A 23,076-nucleotide genomic window follows, 5' to 3' on the forward strand; every position below is an offset into this window, starting at 1 on the left:
GGGGGGGGGGGGGTTGGTAGGTGGGGGCAGGTAGGTGCTGGTGGGGGGTGTAGGTAGGTGGGGGTGGCGGCTAGGTACGTTGCGGAGGGGGGGGGGGTAGGTGTAGGTACGTACGTGTGTGTGTGTGTGTGTGTGTGTGGGGGGGGGGGGGGGGGTAGTTTTTTGGGGGCGGGGTAGGCAGTTAAATGGGATCAAATTTTCTCAAATTAACCTTTTCACCTTGAATTACAGACTGTTACCAATTGCTATACATTACAAACTAATCTATTGTTAAAATCCAATGTTCGAAAACAGAAGCAAAAACGGAGGAAAAATCTCGAATAGAAAGAAGTAAAAATTCAAGTCATGAACAAACTTGCTTTCTGCTAAAAAAAAAACCTGTAGAATATCAATACTCCTCTTCGAGTCTTGAAAAGACACACACGTTTACAATAATTGCTATGAACTGCGTTCAAGAGCAATTAAAAATCTCAATCATTAGCTGGTAACAGTTGAGCCGTGAGAAAGTTTTCCATAAGCGAGATAAATATTTTGTTCACTCGCGGTTCTCTAGCATCAAAAACATTGAAGTACGTAAGCATTTGATAATTGTCTCAATTGCATTTTAAAAAGTTTGTGTGTAGGTGTTGTATTTTATGAAAATGCAATAATTTTAATTGTATACGTGTCAAAATGTATTAACAGATCTCAAAAACAAAGTCGTAAGAATTTCGGAAACAACTCGAGGAGTAACAGTCAAAACAGAATGAAAAAAACCAACTAACGTCGGACGACTTGCTTAAGAATGACAGGCGGGGCAATTTATGCAATTTAATTCATAAATTGGTAGCATAGGGTGTAGCATAGGTAGCTTTTTATTGGTGCAAAAAACAACCCACGTCAGCAGTTCTAACGGAGCCCTCTTGGATTGTAATCTGCCATCTTAACCACTACACTATACAGGTTCTGCGCAGTGTGTTACGGGTGAAACAATGTGCAGGGGTGGGGATTGGGGGTGAAGTGGGGGGGGGGGGGGGCTGATGTGAGAGGTAGGGATAGAGAGGGGTGGGGTCGAACTCTATGAAATACCCATCACAACATAAAATTATGTCTCGAATACCGTTTCGGTGCACCGCATACTTAACGTCTAGTGAGCCGCTAGGCTCTACGAGAACTTAATGCCCAGCGGGTGTTTTATGTTTATCCCGTTGGGTGTTATCTGTTTTCCGTTTGTGCCCCCTAGTGCGTTATGCACCCCCTAGTTACAGAGCACGTAACATTTCATAGTAAAACACTATAAAAAAAGGCACGTGCTCCTGGTGGTGCGAAAAATATACACCCACTGAGCTGGGGGCGCACAAACGGAAAAGATCTACCCCGTTTTTGAGTACGAAGTAAAAAAGGCCGGACAAAAAATTGGTCGAGCGAAAACTCGCATCAAAAACATTTATCAAAGCCGGTAGAATACCACAACGGACTCAAAGAGTCTTGCAATACAATTTCTAAAATGACTTTATCTAAATAAGAAATATCTAAAACCAAATTATATAAAAACCATAGAAAAATTACAAAAAATGCAGACAATTTTCAATTTTTCTAAGTTTAGGGCTGAAGACAGGTTGGAGGGGCGGCTGTGGGTGGCTGCGGCTGCGTTTATTGAGGGGCCAAGATTAGATATGGGTGGGGATTGAGTCGTCTCGGTTAATTGACATCAAAAATGACTTGGCGTAAGTTGTGGTTAATTAATGATAGCATTTTATTTTTTAAAATGATGTCCATTAACCGAGATGATTCAATCGGAGAAGCGCCACACGGTTCTGTTAGGACAATTCGTGACTGCCGATTTCGCCAAAAAACCATTATCTTTTTTCTACTTTGCTGGCTCACATGTTCTCGACAATCGTGGTACAAGGGCAAATCACCTCAAGAAAAGATCTACCCCGTTTTGAGTACGAGGTAAAAAGGTCGGAGAAAATGGTCGAGCGAAAACTCGCATCAAAAACATTTGTCAAAGCAGGTGGAATACAAGACTGGACTCCAAGAGTCTTGCAATACAAATTCTAAATTGACCTTATCTAAATAAGAAATGTCTAAAGCCAAATTACATAAAAACCATAGAAAAATTACAAATGCAGACAATTTTTAATTTTTCAAAGTTTAGGGCTGAGGGGAGGTTGGAGGGGCGTCTAATGTGGATGGGGGCGGATGGGGCTATTGAGGAGGCCAGGATTAGATAGGGGTGGGGATGGTTAGCGTCTTTTTTGGGAGGGGTTGGGTGAGGTTGGAGGCCGCGGGGCGGGGAGGTTGAGTTACGTTCGAAAAAAGTCAAACAATCATCACCTAGAAAAATCTGTAGAATACAAATCTTTCCCTTTGATTCTAAAAAAAAGCAGGACTAACAAAATTGCTACAAACTTCGATTAGGAGCAATTAATCAAATAACTGTTCTCCAATTTATTGTATTTTTATGCCCCTTAAGGGTTAACGTCATACCGAAATATTGCACGACTCAAAGCAATAACAGCGTACCAAAGCAAATTGAAATTCGCAACAGATGACATTTTTGGTTTATTGTTTGTAAACTGTAAAAAACATTTTCAAAAACAACACGCTGTCAATAATTCACCACACCTTACGCCAAGTCATTATTGATGTCCATTAACCGAGATGATTCAATCAGAGAAGCGCCACACGGTTCTGTTAGGACAATTCGTGACTGCCGATTTCGCCAAAAAACCAATTATCTTTTTTCTACTTTGCTGGCTCACATGTTCTCGACAATCGTGGAACAAGGGCAAATCATCTCAAGAAAAGATCTAGCCCGTTTTGAGTACGAGGTAAAAAGGTCGGAGAAAAAAATGGTCGAGCGAAAACTCACATCAAAAACATTTGTCAAAGCCGGTAGAATTCAAGATTGGACTCAAATAGTCTTGCAATACAATTTTTAAATTGACCTTATCTAAATAAGAAATATCTAAAACCAAATTACATAAAAACCATAGAAAAATTACAAAAAATGCAGACAATTTTTAATTTTTCAAAGTTTAGGGCTGAGGGGAGGTTGGGGGGGGGGGGGCGCGTTTAATGTGGGTGGGTGCGGATGGGTTTATTGAGGAGGCCAGGATTAGATAGGGGTGGGGATGGTTAGCGTATTTTTTGGGAGGGGTTGGGTGAGGTTGGCGGCCGCGGGGCGGGGGGGGGGGGGTGGTGAGTTACGTTCGAAAAAAGTCAACAATCATCACCTAGAAGAATCTGTAGAACACAAATCTTTCTCTTTGATTCGTAAAAGCCAGCAGGACTAACAAAATTGCTACAAACTTCGATGAGGAAAAATTAATCAAATAACTTCTCCAAATTATTGTATTTTTATTCCCCTTAAGGGTTAAGGTCATACCGAAATATTGCACGACTCAAAGCAATAACAGCGTACCAAAGCAAATTGAAATTCGCAACAGATGACATTTTTGGTTTATTGTTTGTAAACTGTAAAAAACATTTTCAAAAACAACACGCTGTCAATAATTCACCACACCTTACGCCAAGTCATTATTGATGTCCATTAACCGAGATGATTCAATCAGAGAAGCGCCACACGGTTCTGTTAGGACAATTCGTGACTGCCAATTTCGCCAAAAAACCAATTATCTTTTTTCTACTTTGCTGGCTCACATGTTCTCGACAATCGTGGAACAAGGGCAAATCATCTCAAGAAAAGATCTAGCCCGTTTTGAGTACGAGGTAAAAAGGTCGGAGAAGAAAATGGTCGAGCGAAAACTCACATCAAAAACATTTGTCAAAGCCGGTAGAATTCAAGATTGGACTCAAATATTCTTGCAATACAATTTTTAAATTGACCTTATCTAAATAAGAAATATCTAAAACCAAATTACATAAAAACCATAGAAAAATTACAAAAAATGCAGACAATTTTTAATTTTTCAAAGTTTAGGGCTGAGGGGAGGTTGGGGGGGGGGGGAGCGTTTAATGTGGGTGGGTGCGGATGGGTTTATTGAGGAGGCCAGGATTAGATAAGGGTGGGGATGGTTAGCGTCTTTTTTGGGAGGGGTTGGGTGAGGTTGGCGGCCGCGGGGCGGGGGGGGGGGGGGGGGTGGTGAGTTACGTTCGAAAAAAGTCAACAATCATCACCTAGAAGAATCTGTAGAACACAAATCTTTCTCTTTGATTCGTAAAAGCCAGCAGGACTAACAAAATTGCTACAAACTTCGATGAGGAAAAATTAATCAAATAACTTCTCCAATTTATTGTATTTTTATTCCCCTTAAGGGTTAAGGTCACATCGAAATATTGCACTACTCAAAGCAATAAAAGCGTACCAAAGCAAATTGAAATTCGCAACAGATGAAATTTTCGGTTTATTGTTTGTAAACTGTAAAAAAAATTTCAAAAACAACACGCTGTCATTAATTCACCACACCTTACGCCAAGTCATTATTGATGTCCATTAACCGAGATGATTCAGTCAGAGAAGCGTCACTCGGTTTTGTTAGGACAATTCGTGACTGCCGATGTTACCAAAAAACCAATTATCCTTTTCTACTTTGCTGGCTCACATGTTCTCGACAATCGTGGAACAAGGGCAAATCTTCTCAAGAAAAGATCTACCCCGTTTTGAGTACGAGGTAAAAAGGTCGGAGAAAAAAATGGTCGAGCGAAAACTCACATCAAAAACATTTGTCCAAGCTGGTAGAATACAAGATTGGACTCAAAGAGTCTTGCAATACAATTTCTAAATTGACCTTATCTAAATAAGAAATATCTAAAACCAAATTACATAAAAACCATAGAAAAATTACAAAAAATGCAGACAATTTTTAATTTTTCAATGTTTAGGGCTGAGGGGAGGTTGGAGGGGCGTCTAATGTGGGTGGGTGCGGATGGGTTTATTGAGGAGGCCAGGATTACATAGGGGTGGGGATGGTTAGCGTCTTTTTGGGGAGGGGTTGGGTGAGGTTGGAGGCCGCGGGGCGGGGGGGGGGGGTGAGTTACGTTCGAAAAAAGTCAAACAATTATCACCTAGAAAAATCTGTAGAATACAAAACTTTCTCTTTGATTCGTAAAAGCCAGCAGGACTAACATAATTGCTACAAACTTCGATTAGGAGCAATTAATCAAATAACTGTTCTCCAATTTATTGTATTTTTATGCCCCTTAAGGGTTAACGTCATACCGAAATATTGCACGACTCAAAGCAATAACAGCGTACCAAAGCAAATTGAAATTCGCAACAGATGACATTTTTGATTTGTTGTTTGTAAACTGTAAAAAACATTTTCAAAAGAACGCGATGTCATTAATTCACCACACCTTACGCCAAGTCATTATTGATGTCCTTTAACCGAGATGATTCAGTCAGAGAAGCGTCACTCGGTTTTGTTAGGACAATTCGTGACTGCCGATTTCACCAAAAACCAATCAATTTGTTTCTGCTTTGCAGGCTCTCATGTTCTCGACAATCGTGGAACAAGAGCAAATAACTTCAAGAAAAGATCTAAAAGACCTACCTCGTTTTTGAGACGAGGTAAAAAGTCGGACAAAAAATGGTCGAGCTAAAACTCGCATCAAAAACATTTACCAAAGCCAGCAGAAAACCACAAAGGACTCAAAGAGTCTTGCAATACAATTTCTAAATTGACCTAATCTAAATAAGAAATATCTAAAACTAAATAACCTAAAAATCCATAGAAAAATTACAAAAATGCAGGCAACTTTTAATTTTTCGAAGTTCAGGGCTGAGGGGAAGTTGGAGTAGCGGCTGTTGGTGGGTACGGCTAGGGTTATTGAGGGGGCCGGGATTAGATAGGGGGTGGGGATAGTTAGCGTCTTCTTTGGGAGGGCTTGGGGGGTTAGGGTAGGTTGGAGGCCGCTGGAGTTGTGTTCGAAAACAAAAAAGCCAGCAGGACTAACATAATTGATACAAACTTTGATTAAGATGAATTAATCAAATAACTTTTCTCCAACTTATTGTATTTTTATGCCACTTAAGGGTTGACATCAAACCGAAATATTGCACGACAAAGCAATAACAGCGTACCAAAGAAAATTAAAATTCGCAACAGATGACATTTTCGGTTTATTTTTTGTAAACTGTAAAAAAAACATTTTTGAAAATCAAATGTTATCATTAGGTCACCACAAATTACGCTAAGTCATTTTTGATGTCCATTAACCGAGATGATTCAATCAGAGAAGCGTCACTCGGTTTTGTTAGGACAATTCGTGACTGCCGATGTCGCCAAAAAACCAATTAACTTTTTTCTACCTTGCAGGCTCTCATGTTCTCCACAATCGTGGAACAAAAGCAAATCACTTCAATGCCTTGAGAGATATTTGCCATCACTAATCATTAAACAACAAAAAAATCTCAAAAACGTTCATTGGGAAATGTCTCGCTTAAAGGTGTGCGACAATTGTAAGGAAAATTGCTATACCTCCCTTCATAGCTACTTTCGATGAACATATACAATAGCACCGTACTCTATATTATAAGCAGTCACTAACTCATTAGAAAAAATTGGCCAGTACACTATTTCATATTTGCCTCGCACAATTACGTTCAGAAGTCGTGTCAATTTTCGCAGCAATTTTTCTATCTAGAGCTATATGAAAAAGAACAATGGATCATCAAACGCAAGCATTAATGAAATGAACCCGAACGTTCGTGCTTCAAAAAGGCACCTCTCATAATTCTTTGTAAATAATCACAGGCCAAATGATGGGAAAAGATATTGAAACAATGATGAACAGACACAAGAGTCACCAACGAAGCAGTCAGAGAAAAACAGTCCCATTTTTTAACGTTACAAGGATTAATGCTCTCTTTATCCCAACAGTTAGCAAATACATGCACTGAGCTATACTATACTTTAATTTAAAAGAATGTTTCCAAAAATGTATTCTGAAACCAAATTAATCGAGACTTGAAAAAATTAAATATAAACGTCCCGTCCCCTCTAGCAAAGGGATCAAGAAAACCGCAATGAGAAATCTGTTCCAGATATAGCCCCACTAAAATTTCAAGATAAACCTTGAAATCTTTTAAAGCTAGCTGTTTAAAATGTCTATTTTGAGAGCTATGACAAAAAGTTTCGCCAAAAAGGTGACTCAACCAACATTTGGATGAAAATTTTGAGAACCATTTTAGGTCCATAATAGAAATAATAAATATGCATCGAAAAACGTTAAAAAATGTGCCCCGATTGCAATCGTAAAGTCACTTATAGAGGGATGTCACTTAAGGTGTCGAGTGTGAGAAGTGGTATGATGCACATTGCAAGATTATTGCGAACAAAAACATGTAGAAAACCGTGGTTTTGCTCAGAATACGGGAAAAATAAGCAAAACATGATCCAGAAAGTAAAAAACAGACAAATGAGTAAATCACAAAACTTGCACTATTGCTGAAGAATCGGCTGATTTGTTTGGAATAATTAACGCACTCTTTAAAAATACAGTTCCGAATGGAAAAAGTTGATACAGATGAAAATCTGCCTTTTTAAGACATGAATATTAATGCGAAAACATGATTCGTAAAGTTGAAGAGGCACTAAGAAAAAGTGAATAAATGTGGTTCAAGAACAATATCTGGAGCATGCAAGGCCAGAAATTTGGAAAAAAAAAAACAAGACAAACGCTAAGAAAAGGAATTAAACTCAAAGTCAGAAAATGAGCACGTTTTTTTCTACAATACAAGTAAACATCAGCCTGCAACTTAGGCTCAAAATAGTAACATCTTCTGCTTCTGATATATAGACTTATATAATATCACTAAGCAGAAAGCTAAAAATCATGTGGTTGATCAAAATCAGTTGGAGTGGATGTTTCCGACATTTAATCAAGACAATTTTAGAGCATTAAATATTGATTCCCTAGTAGGCCATTTGGCTGAGTTATCAAAAGCCATTGAAGGCATATTTGTAAATCACTGCCCAGGTAGAAAATCTCGTGGCCTTGATAGAACTTCATGCGCCGGATCAGGATCAAAAGGCCGGGAATTAACATTGAAACATTGGTGCTTGTTTCTTAGAAGACTAGCAGGTTGCTTTCTATCAAAAATTTCTCATTCATTTTAAAATTAAGTCAGGTAAAATTAATTGTTAGTAAGTCAAAAAGCAAAATGAAAACTAACAATTTCTTGAATGGCAAATTCATCATTTAGATGAATCCAATTGTGTACAAAATTTTATAACTCAATCCTGTTTTAATCCTGATGAACTAAGCAAATGCTAAAACGTTTGATTTTTGTTCAATTTTATATCAACTTTTCCCCTCTTCATCTAGAATTATTAAGTTAACTCAAAAGTTAACAATAGTCCTCAAGACAAGTCAGACTTTAAAGGTTTCACATACCTGATTAAAATCTTTGAACTGAAATTTCTTTTTGATACAATCTTTTTCTTCGTCGATAATCCAGCCACAATTCCTCAACGCATTTAGATCGGCAGCGTGCTCCACGCTGCCCAAAATCTTGACCGCTTTCATTGGTAAGGCTGATGATGTCATTCTTCGCACTAGATTTAAAGATAAAATGTACATTGACGTGTGCACACCTTCGTGAAATCTCTTCGACAAACAGTTTCAGCGATAAAGACAAACCATTATAAACCAATCTGAAACAGAGCAAAAGTATAATAACTCCCTTTCTGTTGCTGCTGCCGCAGTAATCTCATCTAAGATTTCGTTGGCACGCATTTCAAATAAAACATGAAGACAACATTGATATTTGACTCATTAAAGAGCTCATGAAAATATTATACATGACCAAAAATTAACATAAACATAGCTGGCAGATTGCCAGAACATAGCCGCAATAGATTCGTAGATCGGCAGTCTAAAAAAACAGTAAAAAAGACAGATAAAAAAAATCGTCTTTTCATTGAAGGCTGATCTGTTATATTTTGATTAAAAATCTGTATAAGTTATTGCTGCCTCTATTAGCCTCTATTGCTGCCTCATTTTTGAGAGTGAGGTAAGTCAAGTGTGACCAAAAATTTAATCACGCGCATGAACGAAAAAACTAACTCTGCTAAATTCAGTTTTATCTCTCGCTCATCTTTTGAGCTCATTGGTAGATTGAGCGGAATCGCACCCCGTTTGGAACATCAGTATTACAAGTGGAATTGCATTAGCTTTCTACTGTAACTTCAATGAATGATAATTTCGAGCTCCACATTTCACTACGGATTCGCGTCGCGAATCCAATCCACAAAAATTGGACGGTAATTGTAACCCAATTCCTAGACTACTCAAACGTCCTATCGCACACTTACATAATAACTCCTACTTTCAGAGATTTTTCAACACGATTCAACAGATTTTTCAACACTTTCCCTAAATAATATAAATTTTTTTATATTTCAGTACTTTGTTTTGTATTTGATTCCAGCACTTTAGAACTTTTTTGTTCTCTTAATAAAATTTTTTTGTTCTCTTAATAAAATTTTTTTGTTCTCTTAATAAAATTTTTTTGTTCTCTTAATAAAATTTGCATGACATCGATAAAACCATTGATCACACCATTTGAAACAGTTCTCGCGCGTTAAAAATAGTGAGTATCAATGCGATCTGCTCTTTCCCTCTCCATTGGGTCCACGTTTGACATTTCCTAAATATATCATTCCCTAGTGAACTGATGTCATAGTCGAAGGCAAATTTCCCATCCATACCAGATGTCCGCCCCTTAAGCAAACTATTCAGTGTATCAAAGATTCTAAAGAAACTGGAAGAATTACAAAGCACGCTTATTCAACCAAAATATATTAAATTAACTATGCATCTATATTAATAAGAACATTTACTGGTTATCAAATCTAGGATTTCTATTTTTGCTGGTTACCATAGCTGGTGGTTTTTATTAGTGCAAACATATGGCATTTGATTGCAAAACTGGGTGAACAACAAAATGAACAAGAGAACAATTTTAGAAACCACTAACGGAAGAGTAAAATTTTGCCACTTTTTTATAAAACGAATTAAAGTAATAACACAACAAATTAAATTAGTTTGAGACCAAATATAAACTGAACAGAAAGGTGCTACGATAGTTAAAAAATTACATTTAAAATAAAAACAACAAGAAATGAATGAAAATTTTAGGCAATTGAAATTAATTGAAAATTAATAAAATTGAAGTTTTAGTTGAGAATAATTACATGGGTTTCAGATTTAACTGTTGTAAATTGATTTTCAGCGACGAAGACTGACGTGCTAATTTTCCCTAGTCAGAATAGTCGTGTTCTGAAGGGGAGTTCGTGGCCGGCCGGATTCGTGGATCAAGAGGGCTGAGAACAGGAAGCTCGAAATTGCTTTCTTCTGCTGGTGGTCGGGCGTTCTCTTCCTTTATAAACTTCCTTGCAATGTCAGTATTCTCAGTACGTTGCAGTTTTGAGGATAAGGCCCTGTTGTGTTGTCGGCTTGGCGATGTTCAATTTTTGTGTCCACCTATATTTTTTTTCGAGGACTTTGATGTTCTCCGCAGTTTTTTCCGCAGTCGTTTTTTTGTAGAGTAAGGGACTTCTCTGGGCGGATTTCCAGAAAAGGGTGTTTCGCTCAACTTTGGTGCCCAATTTTTTGGGCACCCAATATCGTTTTTGGGCACCCTGACATCTGGTACTCCAGGTTCCTGTATGACTCTCATTGATGCAGACGTAAGGGTGAAAACACTGCCATGCGCGAGAGCGCCCACAAACCAAGGAGATCTTTCTTGAAGCGTTTTGTTACTTTTCGTGCAAGTTTAAATACAAAAGACTTTCCCATGGGTGGGATTGGGTTCGTATTCTTTGGATGAAAAACAAATCTGGAGACGGTTTTTTTATGTTTTCCGTTGAAATGGTGTCCAGCCACCACCTCTGCACGAGTCATAGCCTCATGGATTTGAATATCATTCCCTTGCCAAAACCAAACCGTTATCATCAAGGTAGTTGCCTAGGGGAACTGTATTTTCGTGTAGATAATGATTTAAAGTCTGCTCATGCGTTAAATTTTTGGAGTTAGGTGTGTTCTTTATGTTGTCTAGTGGTGTAATTGGTTTTCTGCCAAAATGTGCTTAGGAAGGTGTTACTTTTGCAGTTTTCTGTTTATATAAGCGTAATTGGTGTACTATTGACTTTATTGATTCTCTAAAAGTGGATTTGTCAGAACTACATAACATTTTCAAACTACTTAATCATCCTTTAATAGCTTGTATCAAACGTTCTACTAACCCAATAGCTCTGTCTGTGATCATTTGCAAGTGCAGAAATTTCAATAATTTTACAGCAGTTTTTATCTTTATTTCCTGTTGAACATCGTGCTGGATCCAAACGGATGTTTCGTGGTACTTTAACTATTTGAATGTATTTATTTAAAAATTCTACAACATCATGACCATTAGTTTTTTCACTTACTCCTTGATTTTTTGAGAAACGATTGTTACATGCAACAATATATTCTTACCTATATTCGTTCAAGATTTGCAATCTTTATTAAGAAATCATCTCCCAGATTACCGGATCAGTGAGATATGGGGACTCCAATACTGCCTCCTGAATAGACTTTGGAATTGCGAGCCCTTCGTCAATACATACGCACCCTGACCGTACATTTAAATCACGTCAGTGCGAATGCATATTGTTGAAGTCTGCACAACGTTGTTTGTCATTCTGCAAGATGCAGTCACGAACTTCATTCAGGACGGCATCTTTTGTAGTCAAAACTACGAGGAAGTTTTTCACGAAAAGTTGGTTGAGGTTGTTTTCCAACGCATCCTTCCGCGTCTGATCCAGGACTGGGGTAGTATTTCCTTCCCGTTCTCATCAGAATTCGGTGTTGACTGGAATGTCACTCGGGTTGAGCCCTTGGGTGGTTGGTAGTGTTTATGGCGATTCAACGGTGCTCCTCATGTTGTTTGAATGTTGTAAATAGATTAGTGCTACGTTTGCAGAAAAAGAATTTAGCAGCTGATCAGTGCAGCGAACTAAGGAAATAAGCATTTCAGAACATTTTACTTGTCGAGTATTACTGACGCGAAAGGAATGTACTTCATTTACAGCGTTAATGTGATGCACTTGACAGTTTAATGGTATGGCATTTATTTAAATTGCTGCAATAGCGTCACAAATGCGGATATTTGTTGCAACCAAAAAATCCTCGTCATATTTATTTAATTGCGTTTTGATTTCGTTGGCGAAAATTGTATTCTACCGGCCCTATTTTTCACCTAGTATGTGTTCAATATTAAAAATCAAAAGGTAATAATCGGTCCAACCAACAAGTTAAATGACTAATATGGGTTTTATTAGATCGATTTTCTTGCATGATTGATAATAAGGCTCTATGATCGGTGATGACAATGGGTGATTTTTAAATTGATAATATTTAAAGAAGTTTTTAGATCAAACTGCCCCCTTTCTAATTTCTAATTCATAGACACTATGATTTTTCTCATTGATAATGAGGGAACGTGATTCCAATGCTATTGTTTTTCAGCCCTTCGGCGAATTGCGCCACCTAAACCTGCAGGAGATGCATCGCTTTTGCTGCGGGTTCCATGTATTGGTTACAATGGGTGTTTTCAGTTCTTTTTGCAACCTGATTTTTGATGTGATGTAAATTTGATTTTAGGTCATCATTCCGTCCGAACTTTTTGTTCTTTTTTAAAGGCGGACATAAATGATAGCATTATTGTAATAAATAAGGAATGAACTTCTCGATAAAATGTACTGAGCCCGAAAATAATCACATTTGCTTAAAACTTTTAGGGGCGAAGGAACGAGAATTGGTAAAGTTTTTGAGTCTAGTGGAGAGATGCCCGATTGACTGAATTTTTAGCCTCACCATTCGATGTCAGTTTTGGCAAAGTGGGGCTTGGAAGGATAATTTGGAGGTTGTTATCGTCAAAATTTTTAAATCATTGATAAATTAAATTTATATGTTCCTCTTTAGATCCTCTGCTGACAATATCGTTGTCTAAAACGCAATGTGTATTTCTCAATCCGATTAAAATGTCATTCATTTTTTTGGAAAACCGCCAATTTTATCTGGCGGCGCCTCTCGTAGAATGTCGATGGAGATTCCTTCTTTCGCTAGAAGGGCCAACTTAATATGATCCCAATCGTTCCCATCGTAGCCGAGGATCCAAGGTTGGTCTTTCCCAAATGGGTTCAATTTCGAGAAGAACACGTTCCTTTGGTGCAGACTACGCCATGTGTTAATCTGTTTGAGTAGCCTAGCAATTGGGTTACAATTACAGTCAAAATTTGGTGGATTGGTTTTGTTACGCGATGTTAAATGTGATGCTCGAAATTACCACTTATTGAATTTATAGTGGGAAGCTAACGCAATTCCACTTGTAGTACTGATCTGCAAAACGCGGTGGGTTTCAACTCAATCTACTAATGAGCTCAAAAGAAGAGCACGAGAACGAACAATTGAATTTGACTGAGTTAGTCAAAAGAGTGAACAATTAATCAAATATGGGCGGCATGAACAGACTGACTTCCTTAATAGACCTAGGTAAAAAAATATCATGAGACCAATATACAAATCATAAATATATCATGCCCAAAGTAGAGAGCTCTGCTTTTCTGAAAGAGCTCGATTGCCTTCTTTTGAAAGTGAGTTTGAAGGAAGTGCTCCAAAACTTGTCTGGAAGAGGTTTTTGAAGTGTATGCAAATTTAATTTAAAACCAGCAAAAAGTGATGATCTCGTTTTGTTGTAGTTTTATGCAGTCTCTTAAGCAGGAATGTTTTTGCTGGAAGCCTTTTTTTCAACGTTTCTCTTGGTGCTAAAGTTGTGTAAAATTTGTGTTGAAAATAAAAAATGGCGAATTTACGCGATCAGTTTGCTCTGTAATTTTAACAAATGTGGTGAATTTATGTAAATATTGTACCGGAAGCGCTGAAATGAGAAAATTTTAATACTCAGAAGTTTTGAAAGATGTTCTGAGAGGTCATTTTCATTTTGTATTGCTTCAGCACTTCTCAACCCGTTAATCATGAACAATTAAGTTTCTTTCTCTAAAAATTGTTTTATTTTCTTAGTTTTCTAATAAATCTTAAATTGTTTACATGATCATACAAAACGTCTGTAATTTTATTTATCTTTTGTATTGCTTCAGCACTTGTCAACCCCTTGATCATGAACAATTAAGTTTCTTTCTCTAAAAATTGTTTTATTTTCTTAGTTTTCTAATAAATCGTAAATTGTTTACATGATCATACAAAACGTCTGTAATTTTATTTATCTTACCGATTTTCATCAGTCATCTTACAATTTAAAATGAATTTTAGCTTCTGATAATAATCTATTTCCTTGAACAATTTTAGTATTTTTCGTTGCAAATCTCTGTGAGAAACCTCCGAATCAAGACGAGAATAATTTTTTAATTGTTGTACATAAAATACTTAAAAATGCAAGTGAAACATTAAGCAAAAATGTTTTTAGATGTAATTATATGCTGCAGTTTAATGTCTAAAAAGGACAAAAAATATGTTCAGCCAATATTTTTTGGGTGCTAGTGGTTTGGAATAAACTAAGCTACATTTGCTGAAATTCTTTGATTCTGTACTTACACCTTGATTTAAGGTTTTAAAATTGAATTTTTTTGATACTGCGAAATTGATTTTAATTATAGTGAAGATGAGGTTTTTTGATAGTCCCAGGTTTAGGTGCGCGACCCTAGACTGCTCTGATCAGACCATTTGGGTCGCACACTGGTGGCGTGGTGCGACCCAAAATACATTATCTGGGAAACGCTTGAGTCGCACGATGGTGTGGAGAATGGTCGCACTACGGTTTGATCAGAGGGCAAAGTCTGGGAATTGGTCTGGACACTGGTTGCACTATGGTCTGATCAGAGGGCAAAGTCGCACCATAGTCTGATCATAGATCGCACAAAAATGTGGACGATGTTCGCACTACGGACTGATCAGAGGTCAAGGTCGCACTATAGTCTGAACATAGGTCGCACAAAAGTCTGGACAATGGTCGCACTACGGTCTGATCAGAGACCGAAGTCTTGACAAAAGTTGTACAAAATCTGACCACAGAGCATTAACCGCCCATAATTAATTGACTGCAGTTTTTATCATTATTTTTGATTTCTCAAAAGAAAAGTCTTAGGTACTCCAAAATAATGTCTGTTTATATTTTTATCAATTAGTTTTGTCCAAACCTTAACAGGATATACTAAATTGTTAAATTTTAAGTTGTGTAGTATATCGGATTGAATTGAATAAATAAAACAAATAACAACTGCTTATAGCATGTATTGAGGAATGGTCGGATCAGAGGGAGCGTTGATCGCACTAAAGTCGCCCAAAATTTTTGGTCGCACCAGAGTCGCGCTAAATATTTGGGTCACACGATAGTCTGATCAGAGGGATTTGGTTCGCACGATGGTCTGATAAGAGTGCTTTGTGTCGCACTATGATCTGATAAGAGGGCAAAGTCTGGGAAATGGTCTGATCAGAGTGGTCTAGGGTCGCGCACCTAAACCTGGGGTCTATTGGATTCATGTATACTGCTGATAAGACTTGTTATAGAAGACTTTATAGTTTTGAAACCAAATCATTTAATTTTAAAAGTGGTTTTAAAAAAGAAAAAAATCTAAAGAAAGAGAATAACGGAAACATTTTGATTACACTTTAATTCCTGGATTTCAAAGAAAAAAAGAAAAATGTGACTGAGAAATGAATTCCAAAAGTAGACGAAAAAGTGGCTACAAGTCGATTTGAAAGAAATTTAAACAATTTTGATTATAAAAGACACTATAATTGTAATTTTAGTTCTCCTGACTAAACTATCTGAGTAAAATTTGATGCATGCTCATAAGTAATGAGGTTATATTATGATTTGGAGGTTGTTAGAAGAAAAAGAAAGACTTTCAGAATACAAACTTGGATAGTAAAAATGTTGTTAGGTTTTTAATGAAATAATGAGTTAATGGAAGAGTGTTGATAAAAAATAGTTTTGGTGCAGACTTTGATCCTGATACTCTTCTTTCCTGTTCTGTTTAATCACTATAGTTACTAATGAATAGTTTAGACATATCCAAACAAAAGAATAAGATTTTTAAAATTTTCTCAATTGATTTTTTTATTGAATTTATGTGTTTGAAAAATTATAAAGTTCAGCTGGTAATTATTAAGTTAGGCGGACATTGTTCCTTTCAGAAGCGTTTTTTGCACCATTTAGTTTAATGTGGTTACAACACGGTTTCATCAATTAAACTACATATCTTGGATAAAGTTACTGAAATCAATAAGGATAGATTGATTTCACCATCTGATAAATGTTAATTACCAGCTTAACTCTGATTTTTATTTTCATTTGCTCTAAATAAGACAAGAGGTTGTAGTTTTGAAATATTGATAAACAAAATTATGTGTAAATTTATCAGTCTTTTTATGTTTGTAATAATGGATGAACTGTGTCTATTCAACCACTTTTCGTTTTGAAAAATGATTGAATAGCACCTTATGTCCACCAGTCATGTTGATCTCCAGTGATGATGCAGATAGGTAGTTTTTGTTCCTCATGGGTGGTTGCCTTCACTGAAAATAAATGCAGGGAATGCGCTGAGGCGGCTTCAGAGAAATAAAGGTTTTAATGTCGCTAAATCTTGACAATTAATTGTTTAGTGTACTGACCTCTCTAGGCTTTTTTTTTTAATTTAGCAGTTCTCAGCATATTTTGGGGATAAAATTGTAAGATTTTTAAATTGAAAAACAAACTTTTTTCACTAAATATTAGTGTATTTTTTACACATTCACCCCACTCTCAGCAATTATCAGACTTATTTTCCTCTTTTTGCTGAGGGTATTTACGTATGCATTTTTCTTACATGATTTTCATCAATTTAGCTCAATTTTTGTCCCCAGTTTCTATAAGAAGAGCCTCCTTTTTTGATCTGCGCAAAAATTCTATGGGTTGAATCCAATTTTGGTTGTTTTCTGAAAAAAGCCTTTTTAGCAAAGACTTTTTGGCACAATTTTTAGAAAAATTCAACAATTTTTTTTTGCTTTTTGATCAAATATGTAAACATTTTCAACAATATCAGTTTTCGTTTTGCACTTTTTCTGTGCTTTTCAAACACAAAAATAACACAGCACTTCACTCACATAATATCCCCACTTTCATGACATTGCTATTTGTTTTAAATTCATGGTACGCTAATCAAACTTTTTCAAAACAAAACCTACAAATGCTTAGCACTTTACTTTCATAATTCTTCGGAGATCACTACTGATCCTATACAATTCGATAACATTCATTGCACAAACTAGGCAGTTTTCACTTTGTTACAATATTTAAACATTTTCACCAGCTATCCTCCATTCTCAACAGTTTTTTAGTTATTCAGTTTAAATTCCAGCACTAATCTTGAAATTGTTCTGAATTATCCCGACAAAATATAAGCAATTGGCCCTAAAACCAAAATTAAAAAAAAAAATTTACAATCAGAATTTAATCGTTTGTTTTATGCATTCCTAAAATTTTCCTTAACATTCTCAGCGTTTGTTTGAGTTTTTTTGTATAGAATTTCATCTTGAGCTAAATTTAAAAGTCAAATGTCGATCCATTGGGTGAGAAATGAGCTGATGGCGTTGATACTCACTCTTTTTAAATTCTTTTTAAATTTTTTAAAAGGGTTTTTTGAAATTGTGTGAACCAGAATTTTTTAAAACTCATGCGATACTTTTTAAGAAATCAAAAAATATGTGCGAAATTTGAAATGTTGATTTTTTGTACAAAATTGAATGAATCTATGCAAAAAAGTGGTTTGCGGTTTTCTGAAATTCTGAAGTGCCGGGATTAAAGAAGTAGTCTACTAAAAGTGTTAAGTTTATATAGGGACTGTGTTGCGCGAAGTGCCGAATTTAAGTAAAATATATGTTGAAATTGTTAAATAGCAAAGTTAAATGTACTGTTAAATGTAATCAATTTGCTGAGTTTTTGTACGAAGTGAGCTGAAATTGTGTAAAGAATGCGCTGGAAGCGCTGATATGAGGAAATTTAGAAGTTATCAAAATTTATAAGAAGTGCTAAGGGATGTGCCGAATGTTCAACTTTCTTTTGCGTTATTTCTGCACTTGCCAACCCATTAATCATAATTAAATAAGATTATTTCGCTAAAAACTATTTTATTTCGATGTTAACTAGCGCAGTTCGTAAACTTTTTTCCACATTTTTGATGCTGATCATCATCATGAATAGTTTCATATTTTTCCTAACATATTTTAAGCTTTTACTATACACCAATGTAGCATGTGCTGAGTGTTGAAATGACGTAAAGAATGGGCTGAAGGAGATTAATTCTTCTTTTTGAAGTGCTAAAATGTTACGGCAAATCTGCTTAAAAAATATATTGAAAAAACATTTGAATTTAACGCACAAAAGCAGTGAAATGCACTGAAAGTGATTAATTTTGTAGTGCCGTTTTTTGTAGACGTAAAACATAGGGTGCAAAATAGAAATGTTGACTTTTTGTAAGGATTGTGCTGAAAAAATTTAATGAAATCTTCGGGAGGTGAAATATGGAGATAATTTTTAAAGAACATGCTGAATTATTTTGATTCGTATAAGATTCGTAAAATTTGCGATTCTTAGCGGTGGATTCTTTTCTTTTCACAGCATTCACCGTATTCAGCGCTAAAATGGCAGTTCTTACATCTTTATACCGCAACTCTTACATTGTGCAGCAAATTTTAGCGTTGACACCTCGATCCGGGCAACTATTTTGTTGCCAAACAAGAAGCGATAGATAGTTGTATTTTTTTAACTCGCTCGATTATTAGGACGTTGATTTAATCAATGAACTCTAGCCACTCAATAAGAAGGAGCAGCTACTCATTTTTTTTATCTCAACCAATGAGAGGGAGGTTAATCAAAGGTTAATACACACTAGAGAAAATATCTAGAGAATTGAAATTTCCGCAACTGATGGAGGAATATCCGATAAGTTCTAGACAATTTTTAAACCTCGATTGCACCAAACTAAGATTCGCTTTGTTTACTATTGAGTGTGTGAAAACATCTGAGCTGCTTTTAATCAATGTGAAAATTATATGTTTCTAAGAACTAATCACGAGAATATAAAAACAAAAAAAATGAGAAAATTTCAACAAAGTTTTTTTGAAAAAAAATGAAACTGCTCTGTTCGATCACTAAAGTTGGCGCAATTTCATGACATTATACCGTCTAGCTTGAACTTGTTGTTGCCAGAATTAGTTTGCATTATGAATATCAAATAATTGGAAATCAATATCCTAAGCTGTTGCTTTTGGACCCAAGAGTGTAAAAATCTTTATAGGGCAAATATCTATAACATAAATATCCTGTGAAAGTATTTAACTTATCCAAACTTTTAGTTGAAAAAAATCTTAGCGATCTGTGCTTTTTTATCTGGCCAACGTCTGAAAATGAAAATTAAAAAAAATTTTGGGTTTAATTATGTTACCCAATTCCCCAATTTGGAGCATTTAATTAAGCTAAATCTTTATTGCCAGAAATTTAATAGTATTTACTTCGGATAAATTTCAAAATTTCGATTATTCTTGTGAACAGCGATATGGGTAATTAGAAAACTGCTAATTGTCTTCTTAATCACAATTCGCATCTCTGAAATTTATCCTCCACTAAGTTCTCTTTAATTTCGGTCTAATTGACACCATATTAGTTAATAAATGCTGCATGTAAAAAGTGTGTTAATGATCGTCAAAACTAGTATCAAATATATCCAAAAAAAAAAATTCGAACTAAACTGGCATACTGAAACTAATTTCAACACACGCTCATAACCCTAATCTTGAATTACGGGTTAACATAGTGAAAGTGTAAAAACGAATGAATTTACTTGAGAAATCCGACATTGGTTTGTAACTTGGAGCGTATGTTTACAATCATTGGTTGTGATGGCGGGGGAGGGGGTATACGTTATGTGACCACTAAGATGTGTGGGGCTAAAATGTGAAAAACCGGTTTATTTTTAACATTTCACCTTCTGTTGCTGTTTTATCAATTCTTGTTACAACACTGTCGCTGTAACAATATTATAACAGAAATGTGATTCCTAGTAATTGTTGTTCAACGAGGTAAATCCATTAAGACCTTTGCAAGTTTGTCTGGCACAGTACTACGAACCAAACTATATCAGTATTGATTCATGGCAAATTCCAGTCAGGATTTTCTCTGATTCATATTGTCTGGTTCCCATCTCACATTAGCAGTTGTTCCGTATCTATATGGACTGAGACTTAATTCTTTAGAGAATCAAGACCAAAACTCGGGTCGAGATAAAGTTACCCGGGTCGAGACAGGATGGCTAAACACTTACAAGTTTCTTTTGAAGGATAGTTAATTTCTAAGAACTTACAAGTCAGATGGTTATCTTGTAAGTCAAATTCTTATTTTAAAATAGTCAAATTATAATTACTTAAAGTAGTACAAATAATAATCGAAATATATGAAATCATTGCGGTAATGTTGAAACATTCCAATCCAATTTTCAGGTGTCAGACCACTGAAGTAGTCCTTCCAAGATACACTTCTACTTTTTACCATAGATTCGTTCATAACAGTTCAATTTGACGCTTAAAAACAAGTTGTTCATATGCGAGTCAAAGACACTCGATTCAAAAAATTGTTTCATTTCTCCCATTCGGTCCATTTTGACAATGGCAGTGTGGTCTAAGTCACATAGAAAACAACTTTTTTCGCAAGTCCAAAAATGTATATCTTTAGATTTCAGAAGATATCTAACGTACGATTCCAGTAAAGAAATCCCTGATCTATGCAAGTTGGTGACGTTTCGTCGAAATTTCTGTAACCAAGGAATATGCCCGTTAAGATGAATGAATTTGAATGCCGAAAACAGTAGATTCAGAGGATGGCGTACGACTATAAGTTGGGTACTATTTGAGGCTTTCTGGAATGCTAACTTTACAAACCGTTCTGAACGGCCATGTAGTCTGAAGAGACTTTCAGCTAAAAATTAAACACTTTGCCGAGTGTTTTCAAAATTTGTACATTATTGCGTCTCAGACCATCTAATTGTTTAGAAAAAGAAGAACGCGATTTTTTCATATAATAGGACCTCTGGTACATACTTATTGGGTAGCAGATGAAATGCTGAATGTACACCTTTAGCCAATCAGAGACCGAGAAGACTCTATTTTCTTTTATATAGTGCTTGCACGCCTGACTTTAGTCAGTCTAATAGATATTTGCAGTATAAGTATAACATTGACTCCGATGTTATTTTATATTATCACCGTAATAATTGAAGCTTGTGTTCAGTGTTTTATAGAGTCGGTTAGTCTGAGAGAACTAGAAAAGTCTACTTCACGCGTAGAAATTAGTAGCCCTAACTCTTTATACCTTATGGCTGTAAATATAGCCCAATTAGGGTCTGCCTTAATTGTGTATTCTGTACAAAGTTAACTTAACTCTATTTCCCTCAATACCCGTTTGATCAAACCATGACTTTTAACTGCTCACCTTTTGATTTAATTAAAACTTCGACGAACCCACAAACACTAATCAAGAATTTTGCAGCGCTGACAAATCAATTGATAATTTCTTTTAAGATTGGTGAATCGAAAATTGCTGAGATTTCAAAAATTTGGAAATCGGATGACTCGTACAAAGTACACGTCAGAGCATGACAAAGCGTCTGTACCGACGGTTCAAAGAAGCTTTTTTGTATGAAGCCTCAAAATTATTGTTATATTGTAATATTTTATAGTTGTATCTAAGAAGCTTCCCAGTGAAGTGAAACAGACTAAATCCTGGAATATCTTGCCCAGATCTTGCATTTGCCATGAAAATATCAAGATTTGTACAGACTTGCAAGATAACCAAGAAACATTAACCATGGCATGGCGCGATATGCCAGATATGCAAGACAAGTTTTAAAAAAATATGCAATTAAAGACTTCAGGAGGTTGAAAAAAATTAAGGTAATTCAGGGTACTTTTACCTTAACAAAGTTAAGGTAAATCTTTACCTTAACTCAAGTTAAGGTAAAATTAAGGCAAACGCTACCTCAACTTTACCTTAACAATATTTTACCTTAACTCCGTCAAGGTAAATTTGCTTTAACTTTATTTAGTGTGTTCTAATCTTTTTTTTTCTTTTCTGGGGACGAGATACATTGAGCAGCAATAAAAAATATAAGTGTAATTAAGATTTGTCAAGATTTTGTCAAGAGCTGTAAAGAAATTTTCTTGGTCTAACCAAGATCTTACCAAGATTTAGCATGAAATGTTGGTATTTCAGGTTCTTGACAAGATGTTTCAAGTTTTCCAAGAAGTACAAATATCATGCATGCCTTATCAAGGTGTAACAAGGCAGATTTCGATTCACTGGGTTACAGAAAATTTCCACAAAAGTCTAAAACATAATTTGGAAATTCCTTGCCCGAAAAGAGCATCGGTGCATAAAAAAATTGAAAACGATCAACTAACGATTTCGCATCTCTCCGCAAAAGACATCGATATGTCAACTTAGGCTGAGAAAAAATTGGACTGACGAAAAGTTTCTAACTTCCATTTCATTGAGGTATTTCGAATATTAAGATGAGTTAAAATGAATATTTCGATAAACTGGGGGCGTGTTTAAAATGGCCCGTTTTAAACCCCCATCGACCCAATCCTTCATAACCCTAACCTCAATTATATAACACATACGTCAAAATAAAAGGGGTGGGTCTAAACAGGCGGGCACAGACACCACATGTACTATATCACTTTCCCTAATTAAAACGATAATTTATTTGATCACATATATTTGATGTTTAAAATTGGCGCCCATTTATGATACGCCATTTTACGGTCACTAAATTGTTTTTTTTGTGGTGGTTGTTTCCTGGCTCGAAATAGTGATTTTTCCTCAATACCCGCAGAGTTTGTTCACACTAACTGCTTTTGGATGTAAAATTTTTCAAGCTGAGCGGCATTTGGTCGATTTCCACTACTGGTAATGGACACACTACAATATGTTTATTGTGCTAAAAATATACAAACTGTAAACAACGCTGATATAATATCTGATGTAGTGGAAAATAAATATGAGCAAACATTAAAATCAAAACAAAAACA

The 23,076-nt window shown here is 35.8% G+C and overlaps 1 protein-coding gene across 1 annotated transcript in view; it reads right to left on the bottom strand.

Annotated features, from left to right (window-relative positions):
* LOC142340602 (putative pterin-4-alpha-carbinolamine dehydratase) overlaps window positions 1–23,076 on the bottom strand; it is a 305,724-nt gene that overhangs the window by 1,298 nt on the left and 281,350 nt on the right. Inside the window, exon 2 of the mRNA XM_075391281.1 lies at window positions 8,347–8,605. Within this exon, the coding sequence (XP_075247396.1) occupies window positions 8,347–8,532 (186 nt within the window). The 5' untranslated portion in view covers window positions 8,533–8,605. The remainder of the gene's footprint in view (window positions 1–8,346; window positions 8,606–23,076) is intronic.

The sequence above is a fragment of the Convolutriloba macropyga genome, chromosome 6 (genome assembly GCF_964194025.1).
Source record: "Convolutriloba macropyga chromosome 6, txConMacr16.3, whole genome shotgun sequence".
In the NCBI taxonomy this organism is placed as follows: domain Eukaryota; kingdom Metazoa; phylum Xenacoelomorpha; order Acoela; family Convolutidae; genus Convolutriloba; species Convolutriloba macropyga.